This window comes from Pagrus major, chromosome 2, assembly GCF_040436345.1.
Source record: "Pagrus major chromosome 2, Pma_NU_1.0".
Lineage (NCBI taxonomy): Eukaryota > Metazoa > Chordata > Actinopteri > Spariformes > Sparidae > Pagrus > Pagrus major.
In genome coordinates, this window is record NC_133216.1 from 29,544,786 (window position 1) to 29,567,456 (window position 22,671).

The 22,671-nt window shown below is 41.0% G+C and overlaps 1 protein-coding gene across 1 annotated transcript; it reads right to left on the reverse strand.

Annotated features, from left to right (window-relative positions):
• Positions 1-418: 418 nt before the first annotated feature.
• LOC141020364 (uncharacterized) lies at positions 419-10,694 on the reverse strand. Its single transcript, XM_073495416.1, has 6 exons — positions 10,676-10,694; positions 6,502-6,688; positions 2,937-3,058; positions 2,002-2,319; positions 1,762-1,892; positions 419-1,469 (listed from the first exon to the last, which is right to left on the reverse strand). The coding sequence occupies exons 1-5, from the start codon at positions 10,692-10,694 to the stop codon at positions 1,777-1,779; spliced, it is 762 nt and encodes a 253-aa protein (XP_073351517.1). The 3' UTR covers positions 419-1,469; positions 1,762-1,776.
• Positions 10,695-22,671: the final 11,977 nt, after the last annotated feature.

Genomic DNA, 22,671 nt, shown 5'->3' on the forward strand with positions numbered 1-22,671 from the left:
CAGAGAAAACAGAGAAAGGGGGCTGTGTTATTCCCCATCAGGTGACAAACAACATGGTATTACAGCTAAACGGGCCACTATGCTATGTTTCTGAAAACATTATAGGAGAGAAATAGATGATGAACAGGGCCATGGTTCATGTTTGGTCATCTAAACGCTAAACCTTAACTCAATTGTAACTTGTTCGAGATCCTTATTCTTAGTCTTTCTATAAATAATAATAATAATAATAATAATAATAATAATAATAATAATAATTATTATTATTATTATTATTATTATTATTATTATTCATTTCTGACTTCATATGATAACTTTTTATCAGTCAAAGTTTAAATTTCAAAATGTCATTGTTTTAAGTTACAATGAAAGGTATCAGAGAAAGGGAAGAGGACAAAGCATTTCATGGCTTCAAGGGTTGTAAAGAAGGCAGCAATTTATTTGTCAATCTAAAAATTTAATGAAGATGAGACAAATATCGGGGAAAAAACTATTTGTACAATTTCATAAAAACACATTCATTTACGATTCAGTCCATCCTTCCCCAGCAGTGAGAGTAAGTAAACAAACACTATGGAGGGGCCGTTAACAGTCTAGATTACACCATACTCTTATTTGCTGCAGCGTAGTCTGACACTACACCTGTTTCAGCTTTTCATAAAGCACATCACTACATGTGACTCCAGATTTCTGGCTGTATTAAGTTTTATTAGCATTGTGTGGATTAGTTTGGCAAGGGCTTGAATGTAACTTGAATAATGATGTTTATTTATATGTAAAAGTCCCATACTGCACGTTTTCACCAGCACAGGTGTGCAAACCTAAACTCTAAACGACTGAATTAGTGAGAAAAACCCAGAATATTCTCAGGATTTATTTCAGTGTGTCCCACAGTGGATTTATTTCTGAGGAGCTCAGTTCTTAGAGAAAGAGGCTGTAGTCCTCTGGACCAACAGTTACTCAGTATCGTGCATTAGTATAAATTTCAGCCCAGAGGTCCTCTGAAATAATATCCACATGAATGTACCGTAAAGAAATAATTGGAAACATTCTGATGATTTGCATTATAAGGTCTAGTGGAGTGCATGTTGATCAGCAATGGTATCAGTATAAACATGAACACTCTGTAACAGTGATTACTGTTGGAATGTAGAGCTGTTAACACTTATTTTAATAAAAAGATAACACTTACAGCAGCTTCAACTAATTCCAGTATTAATGCAGTGGAATGACCCTGAAAGCACCATAGGAACAGTGTAAAACAGGGAGTTTACCAGAACGGCAAATCTCCTCAAGTAGTGCAAATGTTGTGCCAACGTGTGAACTCATCAAATGTCATATTTCAATAAGACACAGGGGGACTCTTTCAAATATGTCTGTCTGTTCTCAGAAGCACTTGGGTGAGGTGGGGTGAGGAGATGACCTTCCATGTCAAAGGATTGCGAAGCAGGCAGACAAGCAACAACTTCCTGTGAAGAGAGAAAACATACACTCTCACTGCTGATCACATTATGGACCACATGTTGAAAGCATTATGTGGAAAACAAACAGATAGATTGTGGTGAGGGTCTTTCAATAGCTGGATTTAAAGTTCAGGCCCAGTTTCCTGATAATGATCAAACAGAGGCCATACAGTAGTTCAGAGAGATTTTTACTGTTATAAATATGTACATTATAAAGCTTTCTTTAAAAAATGTTTTACACTTGTGAATTAAGCTTCTATAAGATATAGGCCTTTATTCATACTGGCCCAGAACTGACCTCAACTTTTTCTGCTCAGGCAAACAGCACAACGCCTACAGCAACAACCAGGACAGCCACCACGTGAGTCTTCTGGTCAGCAGCACTGTCAGGGGAAGATCCTTCAGTGTCAGTGGACGGTTCAGCAGGCTCTGTGAAACAACAGGAGACAACACACTTCTTTAGCAGCTGTGGAACTAAGATGAACAGAACAGAGACACACACACACACACACACACGTACATGTCTCCAATTACTCACTCTCAACAATCAGGTGAAAGTAGTGCGTAGACCCATTCCCATTGATAATCTGTCCCTTATAGGAACCAGCGTCTTCTGGGCTTAGAGAGAGAATGGTGAGGCATACAGTAACTCTGTCCAGCTGGAATCTTTCTGATTCAATCCGTACCAGTTCTCCATCCATGTAGTTGACTAGGACATGTTGCTTTGGACCATAAGACCAGAGGATCTGATCGTCACCATGTAGTCCAGTAACTCTAGTGTTCAGAGTGATGCTCTGACCAACTATGCCTGTCACTGTTTTGGTTTCACTCAGTACACCTTGTAAAGCAAGTCCCACTGAGAGAGAGAGAGAGGGAGAGAGAGAGAGAGAGAGAGAGAGAGACAAAGAGGGTGAGTTTTTATACATCATTTATTCAGATAAAAATTAATGATAATAATTAATAATAATCTTTTCAGTGAAACTAACATACTGATAATAAACACGGTGCATTATGAAGGTTGTGTACCATTAACAGCAGGGGGAAATATATACTACAGTCAGTTTTAATCAGGGGTGAGGAGCTATATGTTTCAGTACTGGAGCGCAACTAAGACACACTCATGCATGCGTACACACACATGACTAACCGTGGGATTATTTATTCATCAAGCTTAGTTTTCACCTGATCCTTTTCTTTAATGGGCGCTAACAGGCTTCCATATGTATCACTGTGAACCTGGTGTAAAGCCTGGCACAGACACTCCAGGAGTGGCTGACAACAGACAGCCTGACTGCAGCAGGTAGGCTGAGACTTTATTCACAGCTGCTGCTGTTCACTCTAACTTTTGTCATCATGTTTTTCACACAGTGAATATTTTTACCTCTGAAAATGTCAGAGCAGAAACTCCTGACTGACTCTGTGATCAGAGGACATGTCACGTTTTAAATGAATACATGTTAATAATGTGTTGACTCAGGTCTAAACACAGCTGCTGCTTCTGTTCCTGTGCTGTGACTCTTAGTTTCTTATGTTGAGTGTGTAGGTCGTGAAGTTCAGCCCCTCGGCCCTCACACAGAGTGACTGACAGGATGATACTGAACGTGTTAAAGAAACGTGTTACAGGTCACATCATGTAACAAGCTGAACATACAGAGCTGTTCAGCTTTGATGATGACAAGATGCAGCCTTTGTTCAAACATGCAACACAACTAAGTAGATTCATCAATTCATCACTTTGACTTTTTTAACATTCAGCCAGATTATACAAACTGAACACTTATTTCCTCACTGGGAGATAACCGGCAGCACTTCACCCATGGTTGTGTTTCCATCTTGGAAAGGGGGAACTCCAATATTTATTCATATTAATGCTGTCACTTTTAAGTGTCTTGGAGTTTTCTTTCTTCACCTTCCTGTGATTTTCTTGTACAAAATAAGTATGATCATCCATCCCTTATCACAGTGGTTTTCAAACTGGGGGAGTTATGACAGGGGGTGCGCGGCAAGGCTAAATATAGATGATGCATCGTTCTTCTGCACTGCTAGCTAGCAAATCATAGACAAGTTTGTGAAAGGACTGCCAGGTAAACGTAAAGCAGAAGATGAATCTACACCAAATGTCACAACTACCAAAACAAAGAGAAGAAAATATGACGAGGCATATCTCGCCCTCAGCTTCATCAGTACAACGGTGGGTAATGAGGAGAGACCACAGTGTGTTGTGTGTCTCAAAATGTTAGCTTCTGACAGTATGAAGCCCAGCAAGTTAAGACGCCACTTGGAGACTTCACATCCCGAGCACAAAGAGAAGCCCATTGATTTCTTCAGAAAGAAAAGAAAAGAGTTGCTTTACTAAAGCAGCATCTGTGCTTTCAAATGCTCAACTCGCCTCCTACAAAGTAGCTACAGAGTTGCTCAGTGTGAAAAGCCGCACACAATAGCAGATATTAATACTACCTTCCGCTATTGATATGGTTTCAACTATGACTGATGAAGCAACAGCCAGCAAACTAAAGGCTGTTCCACTGTCAGACAATACTATCGCGAGGCGCACTTATGACATGTCAGAAGACGTAGAGGAGCAGCTTAATGAGAAGATACGACACAACTGTTTTACTCTGCAGATGGATGAAGCGACTGACAGTAACAAAGACTGTTTATTAATGGCATATGTCAGATTCATTGATGGCAAAGATTTGAGGGAGGATTTGCTTTTCTGCAAACGTGTAACTGCCAGAGCCACTGCTGACGAGTTGTTCAAAATCATTCACACTCACTTGACAGAGGCTGATCTGAAATGGGAGGACTGTGTGGGGATCTGCACAGATGGGGCTCAGGCAATGGCCGGGAAACGAAGAGGGCTGCAAGCGCTAATCAAGCACGTCTCCCCCAATGTACAAGTGGACACACTGTATGATACACCGAGAGGCGCTAGCATCTAAACAGCTGAGCCCCGAGCTGAATGATGTAATGACAGACATCATTGCCACTGTAAACTACATCTAAACAAGACCTGTCAAATCCCGGATTTTTTCTGCGCTGTTTGAGGAAATGGGATCTGCCTACACAGCTGTTTTGTTTCACAGCGAGTCCAGAAGGCTGTCACATGGGAAGGTTTAATCCAGAGTGTTTGAACTGCTGGTTGAGAGCAGAATCTTCTGTGAGGAAGAGGGTGATGAACTTGCCCACAGGTTTAACAACAACAACAATTTCCTCATGAAACTTGCATACCTCAGTGACATGTTTCAGAAACTCAATGAACTAAATCTGCAGATGCAGGGCAGCAGCACACACTTTCCACAGCTGGCAGATAAAACACATCATTCACTAGAAAACTGTGGGAGCAGCGAGTGAAAGAGGGGAATATAGACTCATTTGAGAATATTCAATACTCATTTTATGTCTGCCCTACAAAAGCATTTCCAGAGGTATTTCCCAGTGCAGGATCCCACAAAATATGACTGGATCAGAGACCCCTTCAGTGCAACACCAGCTGCTGACTTTAGCACCACAGAAGAGGAACAGTTCATTGACGTCACATCTGATTCAACAATGAGGCTGCAGTTTAAGTCCAAGACATTGGCTGCATTTTGGATTGGAGTGGAAAAAGGACTACCCACTGCTAGGCAGGAGAGCTCTGGCCACATTCCTTCCTTCCTTTTGACACATCCTACTTGTGTGAGATAGGTTTTTCTGCAGTTGCCTTAATCAAGACAAAATGGTTACACCCCACCTTTCCAAAGACTGAAGTTGCAGTTCTGTATTAATAGTTTTAAATAAATTCTATAGGAGTGTGCAAGCAAAGGATGTATCTGAGAGTGTGTTTATGTGGGTGCATGTAGGTGTGTGTGTATGGGGGGCTTGAATTTTTTTTTTATCTACAAAAGGGGGGCCCTGCAGAAAAAGTTTGGGAACCACTGCCTTATCAGATTGTGGTTTCAAACTTCCCACTATACTAATTGTTTTGCTGGACACAGCATCCACTCACTTTTCTTCTTCACCCACCCACTACATTTAAAAACACAAAAGGCCCTCACTAGTGTCAGGTTTGTCAGAGTCATCCTGATGAAGGCCACAAGCAGAAAACATTAGGATCAAACATTAAAGTTGTTCCATAAACTACAGATGTTGCTGGAGTTTTAAAAACTAATAAGATTCCCATCGGCCTCCACTTTACTTTCTGTTTAGGGCTATTTATCAAAAGTTATCATGCTAAAGTGCTAACCTTAGATGGTGAACATAGTAACACCATACATGCTGATCATCAACATGCTAGCATTCATGCTCAAGGTCAAAGAAGGAAGCCAGAGCACCCAGAGAAAACCCTAGAGGAGAGACATACAACCACAGCAGCTAACAACTGCACCAGCGTGCAGCCTGTCCTCCTTCTATTCATCTGAAAAAGTATGAAAAAGTAAATAATTTGAGGAATCTTGATGTGTAAGATAACAGAATCATACACACACACAAATGGTGAGAAAGTACTGTTTGCATAAGGCTGAGTGGACCTTGAAGTTGGTGATTGTAATGACACAGGATCAGAGATACAACAGAGATATGAATACAGTTGTAGCTCTGGGTCCCAGACACAGAAATAGAAACAGTAACAGTAATGGTGCCGAGAACAGGCACTACCTCATACACCTAACCACAAACACACAATTAACAATGAAACACTTCTAACTCATCAGTACTGGATCAGTTTGATGCCAAATCTGATTAAAAAAAAAAAAGTCTTCCCAGCCGCTGTGTGAGTCTGTCACTCTGTGATCAAACTATGAGAGGATCAACTCAATCTAAAAAAAGAAAAAGTTCCGTAAAAGTACTTACATATGAACACTGGAATAAAGCATTTCATGGTGAACACTGCAGGACACTGAGGCTGGATGCCCCCTCACTTCAGGAAGAGTGCAAGGAAGACTGAGCTGCTGCCTGTGTGTGTGTTTGTGTACTTGGGTGGGGCACGAGCCAAAGACTCTGAAGGGGGAGTGGGGCCGTTCTGCCGCTACTCCAATTCTCCAATTACAGACACCTTCACCCTCTCTGCTCAACAGGAGGAATTCTGTTGAGCAAAAATGCTCTGAATCCACATTCTCCTGTTGTGGCCATATTTAGTGTCATTAATTTGGTCAGCAGTAGAACAGACTGGCCTGTCAGTCTACAACACTCTCTACTCATCCAGCAAACACTCACAAGTACCTGCAAGAGACATACTGTAGATTCTGCTGTGGTACATTAGCAGGGCAATAGAAAAGCCTGCAGTAGATGGTTTGTTTGATCAAAGTCTGATCTCAGTTAGTATTGAGGCAACACAATTTCACTCGTCATGCAGCTAAAGTTATTCTACCTTTGACTGTGTGTTTAAATCACTATGTCTTACAGAGGGGCCACATCTTAAACTCATGTCTTTGGACAGAAACACGATAGAACCGGTTGTTGCTGCCTGTGATGAGTCATCAGGGAACAGGGTCAAAGTATGCCACAGTCCCCTTCTGTCCCCAACATACAGGAGAAACAGCATCCGTAGTTATTAACTAGACTTTTGAAATCATGAGCATGTGGTAGGGAAACCACAATACCGCATTAAGTGATTCAAACAGCACAGAAGTGTGACGTTGTAGCTCTCAGGGATTACCAATTCCTGCAAGACTTTGCCCCGTTTGCAGCCAAAGCAGCAGTGTGTGTGTGGTACACTATTTCTGATACAAATCAACTTATATCTATAAAGTTTGACATTCAAGTTTCTTGCTGCTACTGTAGTAATCTGTCTTTTTCTGCCTTGTGTAAACTCACTGAACTTTCATCACATCAGCAGAGCATTTTCCTCAGTCCTAAATCAGAAGATGACACAAATGACTCAAGATGGAGCTTTGACCATCTAACCTAAGAAAGCAAACTGAAAAAAAATTGTGAAGACTGAAACAGGCTTTAGTAGCTGTGTGAGTTTGTCAGACTCTCTGTGATCAAACTATAAGAGGATCAACTCAATTTAAAAGAAGAAAAAGTTCAGTAAAAGTACTTACATATGAAAGCTGCAATAAGGCAATTCATGGTGAACACTGCAGGACAAAGAGGCTGACGGCTCCCTCACTTCAAAATAAAGCGACTTGAACTGCCGCCAGCCTGGGCTGCGTGTGTGTGGGTGTGGGTGGGTCTGAGAGTCGGAAGTAGAGGTGAAGCTTTCTGCTCAAGGAGGAATCTATTCCATACCCACATTCACTACATGTGGCTATATTTAGTGTTATCTTGCAGTGTGACAGGCTGGCCTTCTGTACGCTTGCCTCTGCAATTGATGAGTCATCACTTATCAGTTTCCTCCTTGTACCACACTGGGTATTATACACAGGTTTGGAACAGGGTCAAAATATCCCACAGTCCCCTTCTGTCCCCAACATACAGGAGAAACAGCATCTGTAGTTATTAACTTTTGACTTTTGAAATCATGAGCATGTGGTAGGGAAACCAGTTAAGTGACATATTTTTATAATTTTCCAATGATAAAGGAGCAGACTGCTCTACATACAGCAGTGAAATACAAATAAACCATCTGCTACATATCAGACATGGTCTCACACACACACACACACTCTAACTGTTCAAGGCTATTTACAATGAGAGCAATCTGTTACAATGTGGCATTAAGTGATTCAAAGAGCACAGAAGTGTGACATTGTAGCTCTCAGGGAATACCAACTCCTGTGAGAGTTTGCCCCGTTTGCACACACACACACACACACACACACACACACACACACACACACACACACACACACACACACCCAACCCTACCCATGTTGTCTATCCTTACTTCATCTCAGTAAAATTTTCCAGCACTCTCCTCTCCTTCAACGGTGAAAGCACATGTGTGTGTTTCCTCTTCTTCTTTTGAGGCAGCCTCTAAGATTTCATGGTCACCTTATAATCATGACTGGTATGAGACTTTGTTTGTTGAGCTGTGAATTATTAGTCTGCCCAACTCAAAAGAAAAAGCATAAGCAACACAGGGTCATTTGCCCCCACCAGACATCAGAACATGTGCAAACTTGTTCGTAACAGTCACTGAGTTACTAGCACCCATTAGCATCATGGCTCTAGCCTATCCCTACAATAATTAGCTATTACATGAACACTCTCAAATCAAATCACCAGGAAAAAGATTCTGACATCAAAAAGTTCATCATTTCATTTTAATAATCATTTGCTTTGAAATGTCTGAGTCCAAACCACAGAGCAGTGTGTGTTTCATGGTCCACTCTTGTGAATCTTATTCATTAAGTCATTTCCTTGTGACAAATGATCCTGTTATCTCGAAATCTGCCTTTTGTTTTCTCAAGATAATGAGACCCGTTATCATGACAATTTCACTCACTCAAAATAATGCCATTAAAGAACAATTATTGTAAGCACAAGAGTTCTTGGTTTCCGTAGTTTTTCTGACCAAATTCCTGTTAAACTAATAACATGCCCCTCAGCCTCGGCTATACTTTCTTTTTAGCGCTATTAACATATGTTATCATGCTAATGTGCCAATCTAAGATGGGGAACATGGAAAACATTATACCTGCTAAACATCAGCATGCTAATGTAGAATTCACACTCAAGGTCAAGGGGGAAAAGCCAGAGTACCCAGAGCAGACCTTGACAGACATGGGGACAGACAGGCACTACCTCATACAACGAACCACAGACACACATTAACACTTCTAACTCATCAGTACTGGATCAGTTCGATGCCGTGATAGTCTTCCAAGACAGTCAGAGTGAATGAAAGAATGAGAGGTGTGTGAATAAGACTGTGTGTGTATTTACACACACAGTCTTTTTCACACACCTTGCAGCCACAGCAGCAGTGTGTGTGTGGTACACTATTTCTGATACAAATCAACTTATATCTATAAAGTTTGACATTCAATTTTCTGCTGCTACTGTAGTAATCTGTCTTTTTCTGCCTTGTGTAAACTCACTGAACTCTCATCACATCAGCAGAGCTTTTTCCTCAGTCCTAAATCAGAAGATGACACTAAATGACTCAAGATGGAGCTTTGACCATCTAACCTAAGAAAGCAAACTGAAAAAAAATGTGAAGACTGAAACAGGCTTTAGTAGCTGTGTGAGTTTGTCAGACTCTCTGTGATCAAACTATAAGAGGATCAACTCAATTTAAAAGAAGAAAAAGTTCAGTAAAAGTACTTACATATGAAAGCTGCAATAAGGCAATTCATGATGAACACTGTAGGCTAAAGAGGCTGACTGCTCCTTCACTGACAGAAAGAACCGACTGAGCTGCTGCGAGCCTGTGCTGCTTGTGTGTGTGTGTGTGTGTGGGGGGGGGGGGCTGTGACAGGCTGGCTTCCTGTACGTTGTCCCTGCAATTGGTGAGTCAAACTCATCATTTATCAGTTTCTGTAGGAGCCATGAATGAATTAGTAGGTGTTTTTTCTATTAGTAATAAGGTGGAGGGATATTGTTATCTTTTGGTGTTTGCTTTGGTTATGATATTTTATTATGTGGTTATATTGAGTAGGGGGATAGCGGGTCACATGATGTGGGTGGGGTTATTAGTTAATATAGGCACCTGTTCATTTCTCATTGTCAGAGTGAGAGAGAGGGCGAGCTGGGTTGCCGTATTTTTTGTTGACCGCTATTTTTCGTTGATCACTGTAATTACTTTGATGCACTTTATCATGAGTTGATCATCGTTAAAAAGTTAAACTCATTTTCGAATATCAGTGACTTCTTTTAGGAAGCGCGTCAGACAATCAGGCCCAACCTCAGTCTCTCAGGGACTCCTTCGTTCGCGAACTACAGCCAGGTGAGCTCACCTGTGGATGTGCGCATCGAAGCTGTATATTAATGGAAGGATTGCGGCTTGCATATTGACTGCTGTTTGTTCATTGGGAACAATTGCCTGGTCGACTGAGGATTGGGTTCCTCGGCGCAATGCATTCCGATGCTGAATTTACTTCATGCTGTGAAATATGAATCAACGCTCTGTCTCTGAAGTTGCTGCTGCTCCGCTGCTGTTTGTAATATGGATGATATTTGTTGGATGAATTTCGTTTATTTCCGTGGATGTGTTTCAAATGCACAAACACTATGTTGAGGAAAAAATCAAAAGGAAATTAAAGGAGGAAAATGAGTGAAAGAAATGACGTTGATATGGAGCGTGGGAAAAGACAAACCACACTCACAGCCAAGGCACGGGCAAATACAATCCAAAAGCTTCAACATGAACGCAAAATCACTGTGGATAAAATGAAAGCACTCATACCAGAAATGAAAGCTCTCGTGAAAACAAAGGAAAATGTTTCACATGTTCAATCTCATTTTGAGAAATTAAATCAACTTTGTGAAAATGCTACTATGTCACATGAGGTTTCCTTTACTCGTGGAGGATGAACAAAATAGACAAAATGAATGGTTTTCCAGCATCATAAATACAGCAACACATTTAAAGAGAATGTTAAAAGGTGGCTGAGTGAATTGGAGGAATCACAACAAAATAACAGCCTCAGTTTGCCCCAATATGATCCAACTGCAATAAATGAGGAAATGCTTCAATGTCCAACAGAAGATGAACCTCAAGTTTCAACTAAAGCTGCATCAATACTCTGTACAGAGGATATGCAAGATGACATAACACCAAGTGACAGTGCGTCAAATGTGGGAACAAAAACTCTGCTACTGGAAGAAGGTCTGCTGTTTCTACTGCACGTCTGAAAACGGGCTGACTTGGCAGCATTAATGGCAAGACAGAAACTGTTAAAGGACAAACATGAGCTGGAGGAACAGGAGGAATGCCTGAAAAGGAAAAAGGAGCAGCTCAAACTGGATGAAGACATTGCAGCACTTATGGTAAAATTAAATGTGTTAAGGTCTCAGAGCATCCTAAGTGGAAAGAGTTCCATAACAAGGCATTCAGATGGAATGAACTCTTATTTGAAAAACTTATTACCAGGTCGATGCCGCGATAGTCTTCCAAGGCAGTCAGAGTGAATGAAAGAGTGAAAGGTGTGTGAATAAGACTGTGTGTATAACAGGTTTTACACACACAGTCTTATTCACACACCTTGCAGCCACAGCAGCAGTGTGTGTGTGGTACACTATTTCCGATACAAATCAACTTATATCTATAAAGTTTGACATTCAAGTTTCTTGCTGCTACTGTAGTAATCTGTCTTTTTCTGCCTTGTGTAAACTCACTGAACTCTCATCACATCAGCAGAGCTTTTTCCTCAGTCCTAAATCAGAAGATGACACAAAATGACTCAAGATGGAGCTTTGACCATCTTACCTAAGAAAGCAAACTGAAAAAAAATGTGAAGACTGAAACAGGCTTTAGTAGCTGTGTGAGTTTGTCAGACTCTCTGTGATCAAACTATAAGAGGATCAACTCAATTTAAAAGAAGAAAAAGTTCAGTAAAAGTACTTACATATGAAAGCTGCAATAAGGCAATTCATGGTGAACACTGCAGGACAAAGAGGCTGACTGCTCCTTCACTGACAGAAAGAAGCGACTGAGCTGCTGCCAGCCTGTGCTGCTTGTGTGTGGAGGGGGTGGGGGTGTGGGTGGAGTCAGCAGATGACACATACAGGACAGGCATATTCCTCTGCTCTGAGGTTTCTTCTGGTTTGACCAACCAGAAGCCTTGAAAAGGCTTAATAAATTATTATCATCATGGAGGTTATCATGTCTGTATGTAACCACTGTTTTCAGAGCTCTGGGTCAGCAGTTCAGCTTGTCGGGTTGTTAGTCTGGTCAAAAAGCTGATTTGAACTGAATGTCATACTGACTGTTAATAGGTGGGCTATTCAAACTTCTTAAACATTAAACTGAGTTATATTATCATCAACTTCAGTTTTTAAGGTACACAGGTTTGTTAGTTTGTTAGTGAGAAACATTAGAAAAGACAGACTGAGTGGAAAAAGAAATAAACCACAAATGTTTGTTTCATACATATCTGGTTTCAGGGAGGAAGTGGGCTCCTTTATGTTGTGTGATAAGTACAGCAGGATGACTGAAAACATGGCCAGTATTACCTCAGATATCATGTTTGACACATCAAAGTGCACATTGTCAAGCGCTTGCCATCCGTTGAAGTTTTTAAAAAATGAATAAATTCATGGTGCCTAAGTGTTTTTTACATGATCATTTTCTGATTATATGCAGTGACATTTGTGCTGGACAGGAAAAAAAATATGAGGAAATTTTGGTGAGATCCAGAAGATCCAGAAGCTGTCTATTCATCATATGTCTCCCTCGGCTGTCACAGAAGTGACACCATCAGTTCCAGATGTTAGTCACTAAACAACTGTTGGTAATTTGGTCTGATCTCACTTTTGTTTGTACTCTGTACTGGATTGAACTTGGACTGTATCAAAGTACAACACTTGATACAAAAGATGTGTCTGTGTACACTGGTATGTGCAACATACATAGCTCTCTTGAGAGGAACCCCAGACATACAAAACACCAGGGCTTTTCCAATATGTCAGGTCAGACTACAGATAAATAATGGACATATCTATCTTGAGGTCATCCACCATGATATAAATAGATTTGAAGAAACATCATAGCTCAAGCAGTCATGTTAGTCATGGAGCTGACCTTAGAAACAACACCTCTGGGTGGAAGAAAAATCTGTTTCCATTACATTCAGATTCATATTCAGACAAGCTTATCAGTCCCACCAGGGGCAACAACTTGCCTTGCACACAGATTAAATCATACAGTAACATGTAGATACAAAAACAATAAAGTAAATGAAATTGAAATAAAAATAAAATATGCCAAGGAGTTCAGTGGAATAAATGAATCTATAATAGATCGACGATGTTATTATCCAATCCAATCCAATCCAACTTTATTTGTTAAGCACTTTAACACAACCAAAGTTGACCAAAGTGCTGTACAGAAGAATAAAATTACATATAAAATACAAAAATAAATTAAAAGACAACAAAAACATGAGTAAAAAATAATAAAAGCCACGCAATACAAAGCAATAAAAACAAGGAGATAAAATCGACGTCTTACTGGGTGTCGAAGGCCAAGGAGAAGAGATGGGTTTTAAGAAGTGATTTAAAAACAGACAGAGAAGAGGCCTGTTTAACATGCTGAGGCAGATCGTTCCATAGTTTAGGAGCCGACACAGCAAAGGCCCGGTCTCCTCTGAGCTTCCGCTTGGTGTTAGGCACACTCAGGAGCAGCTGATCAGCTGAGATGTTACATTGGCTACTGTGTAGGTTTATCATTTGTTTTCAGCTCATGCCATATCTGCAGATCTTATGTGAGTGAGAATGTGTCTGTGTGGACAGGGTTGTACAGACAGGCTGAGACATTTTCAGCCATGGAGGAGACACGTTGGCCACACAAGAAAAGTGCACAGGAATAACATGATGCTTGAAGCTGTAAGACTGCATAAGACTTTTTATATTAATCATTAGGTTGATGTGATGTTTTGCAGTGTGTTATTTTGAAATGATGCAGTAGGACTGTGACATTCATGCTCTGCATGCACAGTGAACCACCAATCATAATCATTCTTGGCCAGTTAATCAAACAAAGCAGGGCCTCATTCGGTTCTTTGATAGCACTCCCAAAATCACCCAGATCTCCGTCTTTACAGGCCGACTCTAGTTACAAACTATTCTTACTCTAACTTTACAATTTGTACATTGATCATTTTATAGAAAACCTGTATAGTAGTTGTGTAGTAAGACGCTTAGAGGTGGTGTCGTTTAATGTGACCGTGATGTAGCCTGTCTGTAGCCTAACATTAGCTTTTTACTGCTACACATTTAATTTACACTTCAAAAATCATAAAGTGGCGTTCATCTGTGAAGATTATCTTGATAAACAAAATTTAAATTTGTGCTGTCACAGAGATTATTTTCTGCAATAATCCAAAATCCAGTTAAAAAATCCAATAGGCTTTTGGTGGAGCCAGGGCAATGCTAACTTCTGGGTTCGCCTCAAGAAACACACCATTCCTGCAGCTGCGTATACAGTATAACGCACTAAATCCAAAATATCGCAATGTCATTTTATTCCAGTGTCGTGCGGCTCCACCAAACTGCTGTGCTAAAGGTTCAGATTACACCATCACAGGACTTTAATGGAGCAAATTAAATTAGAACCACAGTTTTAACCCAAATGATTCAGAGGGACTATGAGGTTAAGTTCAAGGTATACTATGTAGGGTTAAAAAAAACAACGATAACAACAAAAACAATGCAGTGACTAATGCAAAGTAATCCCTCTGGGTCATCACATATGGCCCACTCAAAGTGTGCAGCTGTGTCTGTATCTGCACAGACTCTGCCCTCTACCTGTATTTTCTTCTTCTCTCAGTATTTTGCTGTGTTCAGGACACTTGTGGGTGTCAGCGGTTCTGGAGAAGGATAACTCATCAGTTGATTGAGTGTCATTCACAGGTTGCAGCCACAGTAGCATTGTGTGTGTAGTACACTATTTGCTGCTACTGTAGTAATCTGTCTTTTTCTGCCTTGTGTAAACTCAATGAACTCTCATCACATCAGCACCTCAGTCCTAAATCAGAAGATGACACTAAATGACTCAAGATGGAGCTTTTACCATCTAACCTATGAAAGCAAACCCTCTGTGATCAAACTATTCAAGGATCTATGAGAGGATCGACTCAATTTAAAAAAAGAAAAAGTTCAGTAAAAGCACTTACTTATGAAAGCTGCAATAAAGCAATTTATGGTGAACACTGCAGGCTAAAGAGGCTGGGCTTTTCAAACTTCTTAAACATTCACCTGAGTTATCAGTTGATTGTTTCACGGGTTACACAGATCAAACACTCTCGTTCACTAGTGTGAGTGATTTTCTGACAGGCAGCTTTCATTGTGGAGTTCCCCACACTGACCACACCCTGACATGTTTGTCTCCTTTTTCTATTTACCTCAATATTTAAATTAGACTCAACACTCATTCAGAACACTGCCAACATTTTTATGGTCATAACACCACAGTGTGTGTTTGCAGGTGTTTCAGTTATTACACCCTCTGACATGAAATCTACCACTTCCAGGTCTTTTTGAAACAAACTGCTTTCATGATCACAGTGTCTTTAGTGGCTGTCACTATATATAGATGGTGTCAAGGTCACTAAGACCATACTTGTGGCAAGCCTACTCCAAACTTGAATATTAGGGTAAGGACGGTATCTGGTGTCTGTGGTATGAAACAAAGCAGGGCAGTGACATTCAGGAAATGAATCCCACACCTTGTTTGTTAAACTATAGTCAGCCTGTCAACATTTAACCTCCAAGTCATTCCTGAGGCATGCATAGTAAAAGGAAGAAAATACACACAGTACATACTGTACAAGACAATAGCTAACAGACAAACAGTAATACACATGACAAACAGTGACCATGTAGCAAAAGGTAGACTCAAGTGTCAGTCAGCAGCAGTAATAAACATTTAATTTAGAGTCTTTAAGTGCCTATATGTCAAATTTGCCAGAGAATACAGGTGGTGTCCTGAAGGATGGAGTGGGTTTTCTGGAGCGTTTGCTGATAATGCACTGAATTATCATAAGGATATTTCTGCTTACGCCAAAGGAGTTTAGCTTCCCCCGGGCGTACTGACTGATGATCACCTCTGTATTGGCTTCAAAACACAGCTTGTCATCACTGACAGTCAAGTTTCTTTCTTCTTGGGGGCTCCTATTTTGTGAAACTATGGTGGGGGGGATCCAAACCCTTTATTTATTCATTTATTTATTTATTAACATAATTATAGATTACATTATAAAGTGTCCTCAAACATACACCTAAAATATGTGGGGCTGTGCTGGAAAAAATGACTTGAGCAGAATCAAGATGGTGACATGGCTGCTGGGCACAATGATTTTAACCAGCCCCCCATAACAGCCACCTTGTATTCTTACTGGAGGGTAGAATGATTGGTCATATATTATAATTTAATTTTACTTGAACTCATGTTATTATGGTTGTTTACAATATCAGCACATACATTCAAATCACTAAACTTTAATATAGGGTTATAGGCAGAAAAACAATGACTGTGCTTTGTGTGTGAATCATTATCCGTTACATCAGATTCACTTCATCTTACTTATTCCACAGCATGACGCGTCAGATCACCCTTACTGTTTTATTCGGTTGACTCACGTACCTCACAATGTAAATGATATCTAGTTCAGTTTAATTTTATGGCAGTCACACACATGTTCATGTTGAACCAACTGAACCAATGTGACTCAAATAGGTTGATTCATTTTAAAATGTATAGGTTAATTTAGAGACACATCAGACTGATAATCTGTGACGGATGAATAGACACAGTGTCCTGTGTGTGTTTACAAGACACATGAACCATTTTCCAGAGAAGGGATTTGATCAGAATATTTTCACAGGTTCAGAGACTTTAAAAGCTATTGATTGTATTGCTATCTGAAACAAAGACCAGCTGCCGGTAGACAAGCCTAAGTTCACCCACTGGCCTCTGAGTGACAGGAAATTGTGTGCTAGTTTAGTAGTTTGTTGTTTGTTGCTTTACCTTGAATGCCTGCTCCCTCTTCCCCTTTCTCTCTCTCTCTGCCTACACGCACACACGCATGCATGCACGCACGCACATGCGCACGCACACACACACACACATACCATCCATCTTGTCCATATCGGCCATCTTGCCCACACAAACAACATTTCTGTACTTGCTCGTGTTTGCTTTTGTTTGTAGTGTTGTTAGTTAAGCTGTTTGCTTATTCAAGCAGGTTGATTTATCGATCAATGTTTACTTTAAATAAACATTGTTGACTGTAACAGAAAAGTCCTCTGTGATTATTGTACATTCAATATTATAATAATATTCACAGGTTCACGCCTTCTGCCCATTTAATAATAAGTATTTTGTATATAAGTATTTTATGAATATTGACAATTTTTGGTGGATTTCTTGCTCTTGAGACTGAAGCATACTATTTGATTATTGATCCCTAATTCCAGGGTGGTGCTTCAGTAATGATTAATGAACATTGATAATCACCATTAATGAATCAAAGAGTATTCCCCTTTAATTGCAACATCATTCATGACAACTTGGTACCACTTCAAAATGCACAATGTGTTCAATATTACTGTCACCAAGTCAGCAGTTCCCAGTTCCATTATTTCCTTTAAATCTCAAGTCACAGCATACAGACAGCTTTCGTTTAGTTTGTCTGACCGGATTAGGGATTTGGGACAACAGCTCCCAATACTTTACATCCTGGTGCTGAGCCATAGCCAGCTATGATGCCCAGGTATTTGTACTGATGTACAGATTCCCCATGAATTAAGGCTGGAGTCCTCTACACATTGTGTTTGGTGAAGTCCACAAACATCTCTTTGGTCTTGGTAACATCTGGCTCTAAGTGAGAGCTGTCACATCATTCCACAGACTCACTGAGGACAGGTCTGTGATCTTCAGTTGGAGTACGGAGAAGGGGGAACAGAATTATTTGCAAACTTCAGCTGATGGTGATTTGGATGGATGTTTCTGCTGTCATTAGTGCTCAGGATGAACAGCACGGCTGAGAGGACATAACCCTGGGTGGAGCCAGTGGATGTGTACCAGAGGTCGGAGAGTCTTTTGTAGAGATGTGCACATCAATTGGACAGGGATCGGAATCAGACAGTTAATTTCACTAATTGAGAATATGTGTTATTTACCTCATTTATGTGATCTCATTTCAGCTCAGTGAGAATCTGTGCTGCATCAGTTTTCTTATGGGAAAGTAAAACATTGTAGTCGAGGGTTATAAATGCCAAATAACAACATGGGGGCTCTGTTGTCTGAACTAGGGCCAATCTTTTACTGCAGCACATCAGAGACAGACTCCTCCCGTTTTTACCTTTCACAATGAGAGTCCCAGATACCAGTATACACTGCATAAATGCTTAACTTAACTTAAATTCACAGGTCACTGAATAGCATAGCTTACACCACGTTTAATAAAGTGGGATATACTGCAATTCAGGCCTGGAGTGGCTAACCCTGAGCACCAGGACGATTCCCAGTGGGCAGTAGGCTTTTTGTTTGACGGTGAGGGCCTGTGTCCAGTGACAGGGTCAGTAAAGAGAAATAGATCATGCAGCCTGCACTTGAGCCCAGGAGGTTACGATTGGTCCCCTTATTGTTGACACGATTTCGTTTGACTCTTGTCTTCAGTCAGTCACGCCACCCTCAATTACACACTGTGTGAGGGGTGCATTGTGGTGAAAGAAGCAATTAGAACATAAAACAGTACAAGATGGATAATAGAGAGAGCAAGGGGGCGCTGAAAAGACCTGAATAACAAAAGGAAAAGCTCGACACGCTGATGTGCGTAAATATGCCAAACTCATTAACTTTGAAATTAAAACAAGCTCGCAGTTTGAGAGTGAAAGTAACATCGTAGAATAAGCGCCAGATGGAGACGGTGAGACAGGTAAGCTAGCAGTGCAACATCAAGATGCCAGGCGCGCAACAACATAGTAACATATAACGCTGCCTGCAAACCACCGTTCTCAAATCAATGAATTCTGCAGCATTATGGCATATAACGTATATAATACGATAAAGTGCTTGGCAAATGGTATGTTGTGACACCACCTAAGTGTAAGGCAATTTGTCCTGTCGCCCCTCAGCAGCAGCAGCAGCACTAGACCAGCCTGCTGCTGGCAGTGACAGTGAAGAAGAGCCAGTTCCCAGCAGCAGCCATGAGCCCATAGCTCCAGGTCGGGCAGTTAGGTTTGCTCAGTCAATGTAAATATTATAAAGAGTAAGGTCTAGACCTGCTCTATAAGGAAAGTGCCCAGAGATAGCTCTATGGTTTGGGGCTATATAAGTAAAACTGACTTGACTTAAAGATGATTAGAAGACTTTTGTAAGGACAGAAGACTTGACTTTAGATCTGATTTAGTGTCAGAAGCAGTGCCACATGGTGTGCACTTTGACAATGTCCTCATATTTGTGAAAATAAATGATAGTTTTGAAGGTATACTTATTTGCTTATTACTTATGTCCTTTATTTGGCATGTTGAAGTATCCTGGAACAAGATACTGAACACAAAATTGCTCCTGCTGAGCAGGTGGGCGTGGGTGTCTGCCATCAGTGTATGAATGTGTGTGTGAATGGGTGAAGTGTTGTAAAGCACTTTGAGCAGTCAGTAGACTGGATAAACACTACAGAAATGCAAGTCCATTCAGCATGAATTGGAAATTATGCTATTTTTAGAAAAATACACTGTGAATAACAAAGTGGTACAGAATGCACTATAGCAGACTTAGTAAGGCTACAATAACAGTATATCTCCAGTATATTAGGTTATGAAGTTGGATGTTGTTTGTGTAAAATGATCAATCCGCCAACAGAGCAAATGAAGGCCAGACTTTTAAAAATTCGGAAATTGGAATGTGTCAAGAAAATTGCTATCGGTGCATCTTCTGTCAGCAGCACCTTCTGTGCTCTAAGAGTGAGGAAATCTGTGATCCACAGAATTAGCTGGTGGTCCAGGTGGAGGCAGTTTATATGTTTTTCGGCCAAGATGATGTGGGGTTGTAGGGTGGTAAAGGCAGAAGCTCATGAGCAGCAGCAGAGCAGATGTATTTGTGCCCTCTAGGCGTCCAGTCCACCCCTCTTCTGGCATGATATGCAAACTGGAGAGGGTTCATCTGTGTTACTGTTACAATGGTAATTGAATTTTTATGATTCTCTTGAGGACCTTTATAACCACGGAGGTGAGGGCTACAGGTCTGAGGTCATTCAGGACCTTGGGGCTGCTCTTTTCGGGGGTGACAGTAAATATTTTGTCAGACTGTGCCTTCAGCTTTCAAGAGCTGGAATAGTTACTGAGTACCCATTCTAGCTGTTTAATCAGTGTTTCGATATGTGGCCACAGATGTTATCTGGGCCACATACTGAAACACTGTGCTGAACTTTCTGGCTTGTGTTCTGACCACAGTGTCAGTGTTAATAATGATGTGGTAACTTACAACTTCCTCATGTAAGTTTAAAAAAGTGTGATAAATTGCAGCAGCAAGAAGCCAACGTTCTTCATTTCCTGGGTTTGGGTTTGCGATGACATAAATGTGTTCACCACTGTGAGGTATCAGGGGATTGCACAATAATACAGCCTGTCTGCTCCAAACAGATATGCTCACACTTATACACAGGAAACCTGATCACCTGATCCTTTGTGTGTGCGTGTGTGTGTGCGTGTGTGTGTGCAGCTGAAGTGCCTCACTGTGCTTACCAACATTGAGTAAACCTGAGTAAGCAATACAATCCACCACTGAAAATAAAAAAAAGTCATGTATTCTCCATGACTCTGATGTTAGCCCTGTATTTCAGAGTTAATTATTGAAAGTATGGTCACAATACTCAAATACTTTATCCCTCTTCATACACTCAAACGGCAGTGTGAATGGGGCTACTATAACATCAACACTGTTTTTCTCTTACTCATGCTGTGACACACACACACGCACACACCCTAATCTTCACTCTCGAACTCTTATCATGTCATTACATACACCATTATAACTGCTTTATGTAATTGTCTGTTTCTCTGTCTATTGTGTCTATTTTTGTTAACTCCCGATGTCACTCTCTTTTTTGACATGCTATTTCACCAATAAAAAAATTAGTAATAAAAAGGATTCATGTGTTCATCGCTTTAATGTTGCAGCATATTACGGGGAGCTCATATTGATTTATTTTATACTGCTGGATACCTTAATCTATAATAGTACATCAATTCATGAGTTGATTTTTATTCTATTTTAATCTGAATCAGCAAAGGCCACTCTGAAATGTGCAGTTTTGCTTTATTGGGGGGTCAGAAAACCAGTCAGTATCTGGTGTCACCACCATTTGCTGCATAGAGTTGATCAGGTTGTTGATTGTGGCCTGTGGAATGTTGGTCCACTCCTCTTCAATGGCTGTGAGAAGTTGCTTGATATTGGCAGGAACTGGAACACGCTCCACGCTCGATCCACAACGTTGACATCAGCAAACCGCTCACCCACACGACGCCACACACGCTGTCTGCCATCTGCCCTGAACAGTGACAACCGGGATTCATCCGTGAAGAGAACACCTCTCCAACGTGCCAGACACCATCGAATGTGAGCATTTGTCCACTCAAGTCGGTTACGACGACGAACTGCAGTCAGGTCCAGACCCCCGATGAGGACGACGAGCATGCAGATGAGCTTCCCTGAGACGGTTTCTGACAGTTTGTGCAGAAATTCTTTGGTTATGCAAACCAATTGTTGCAGCAGCTGTCCGGGTGGCTGGTCTCAGACGATCTTGGAGGTGAACATGCTGGATGTGGAGTAGAGGTCGACCGATAATTGATTTTTAAAGGCCGATGTAATAACGATAGTTTGAAGCAGGAAAAAGCCGATAGCCGATTAATCAGCCGATATCACTCACTCAAAGTCACTATATAAACTCAGTAATATCTGGAAACAAATCGGGGGGGGGGGGGGGGGGATTCATGGCAAACTAAGATGAACAGACTACACACAGACAGCTTTCATTTTAGCTGTTCATAACAAGCGGTTAATTGTTAGCTTTTAAACAAGCACTGCGGTCATGTAGGCTAAAACATGCCGGTGGAAATGTTGCTGTTTATGCTGAAATATGATGCACGTTTGTGCTTGTTGAACAAGTGGTACTTATTGCCTCTGCCAAGGAGGTTATTGAAGAAACACACTCCTCGATGTCAGGTCAGGTATTTAATGACAACGATGAAGGAGCCCTGCAGCAATACACAGAATAGCAACATAAGCTAAAACAAATAGCTAATTAATATGTGATACTGTGTAGCAAAGGTAACAGTATGAGCTTAACCAAGCTTGATAGTAATGAAAATAAAATACTAAGACTTACAGGAATATGAACAGAGATGAACCTCCAACCACCATAGCAGGAACATAATAAACAGATACTCACAAAATGGCCGACTACTAACTGAGCCAGTGTAGCACTAATAAGATACTGCTCCCTAGTGGCCAGGAGTACTCCTCATCCCCCCCAGTCCGTAAAGCTATGAACAGGAATAGGTTAACGGACTCAGTCACTTATCCAATGACCAGTCTCAGGCTCGTAGCGCCTGGGCGGCCTCCTCGTGCGGCCCGGCTGCACGAGCAGGGGCAGCGATGGTGGGGACTGTGACACCGTAG

Excerpts from the sequence above, each read along its gene's own strand:
- LOC141020364 (XM_073495416.1), bottom strand. Across the intron at positions 2,320-2,936 it reads GCAGCTGTGTTTAGACCTGA|TGGGACTTGCTTTACAAGGT; the intron begins GTCAACACATTA and ends TCTCTCTCTCAG. Across the intron at positions 1,893-2,001 it reads CTTTCACCTGATTGTTGAGA|AGCCTGCTGAACCGTCCACT; the intron begins GTGAGTAATTGG and ends GTTGTTTCACAG.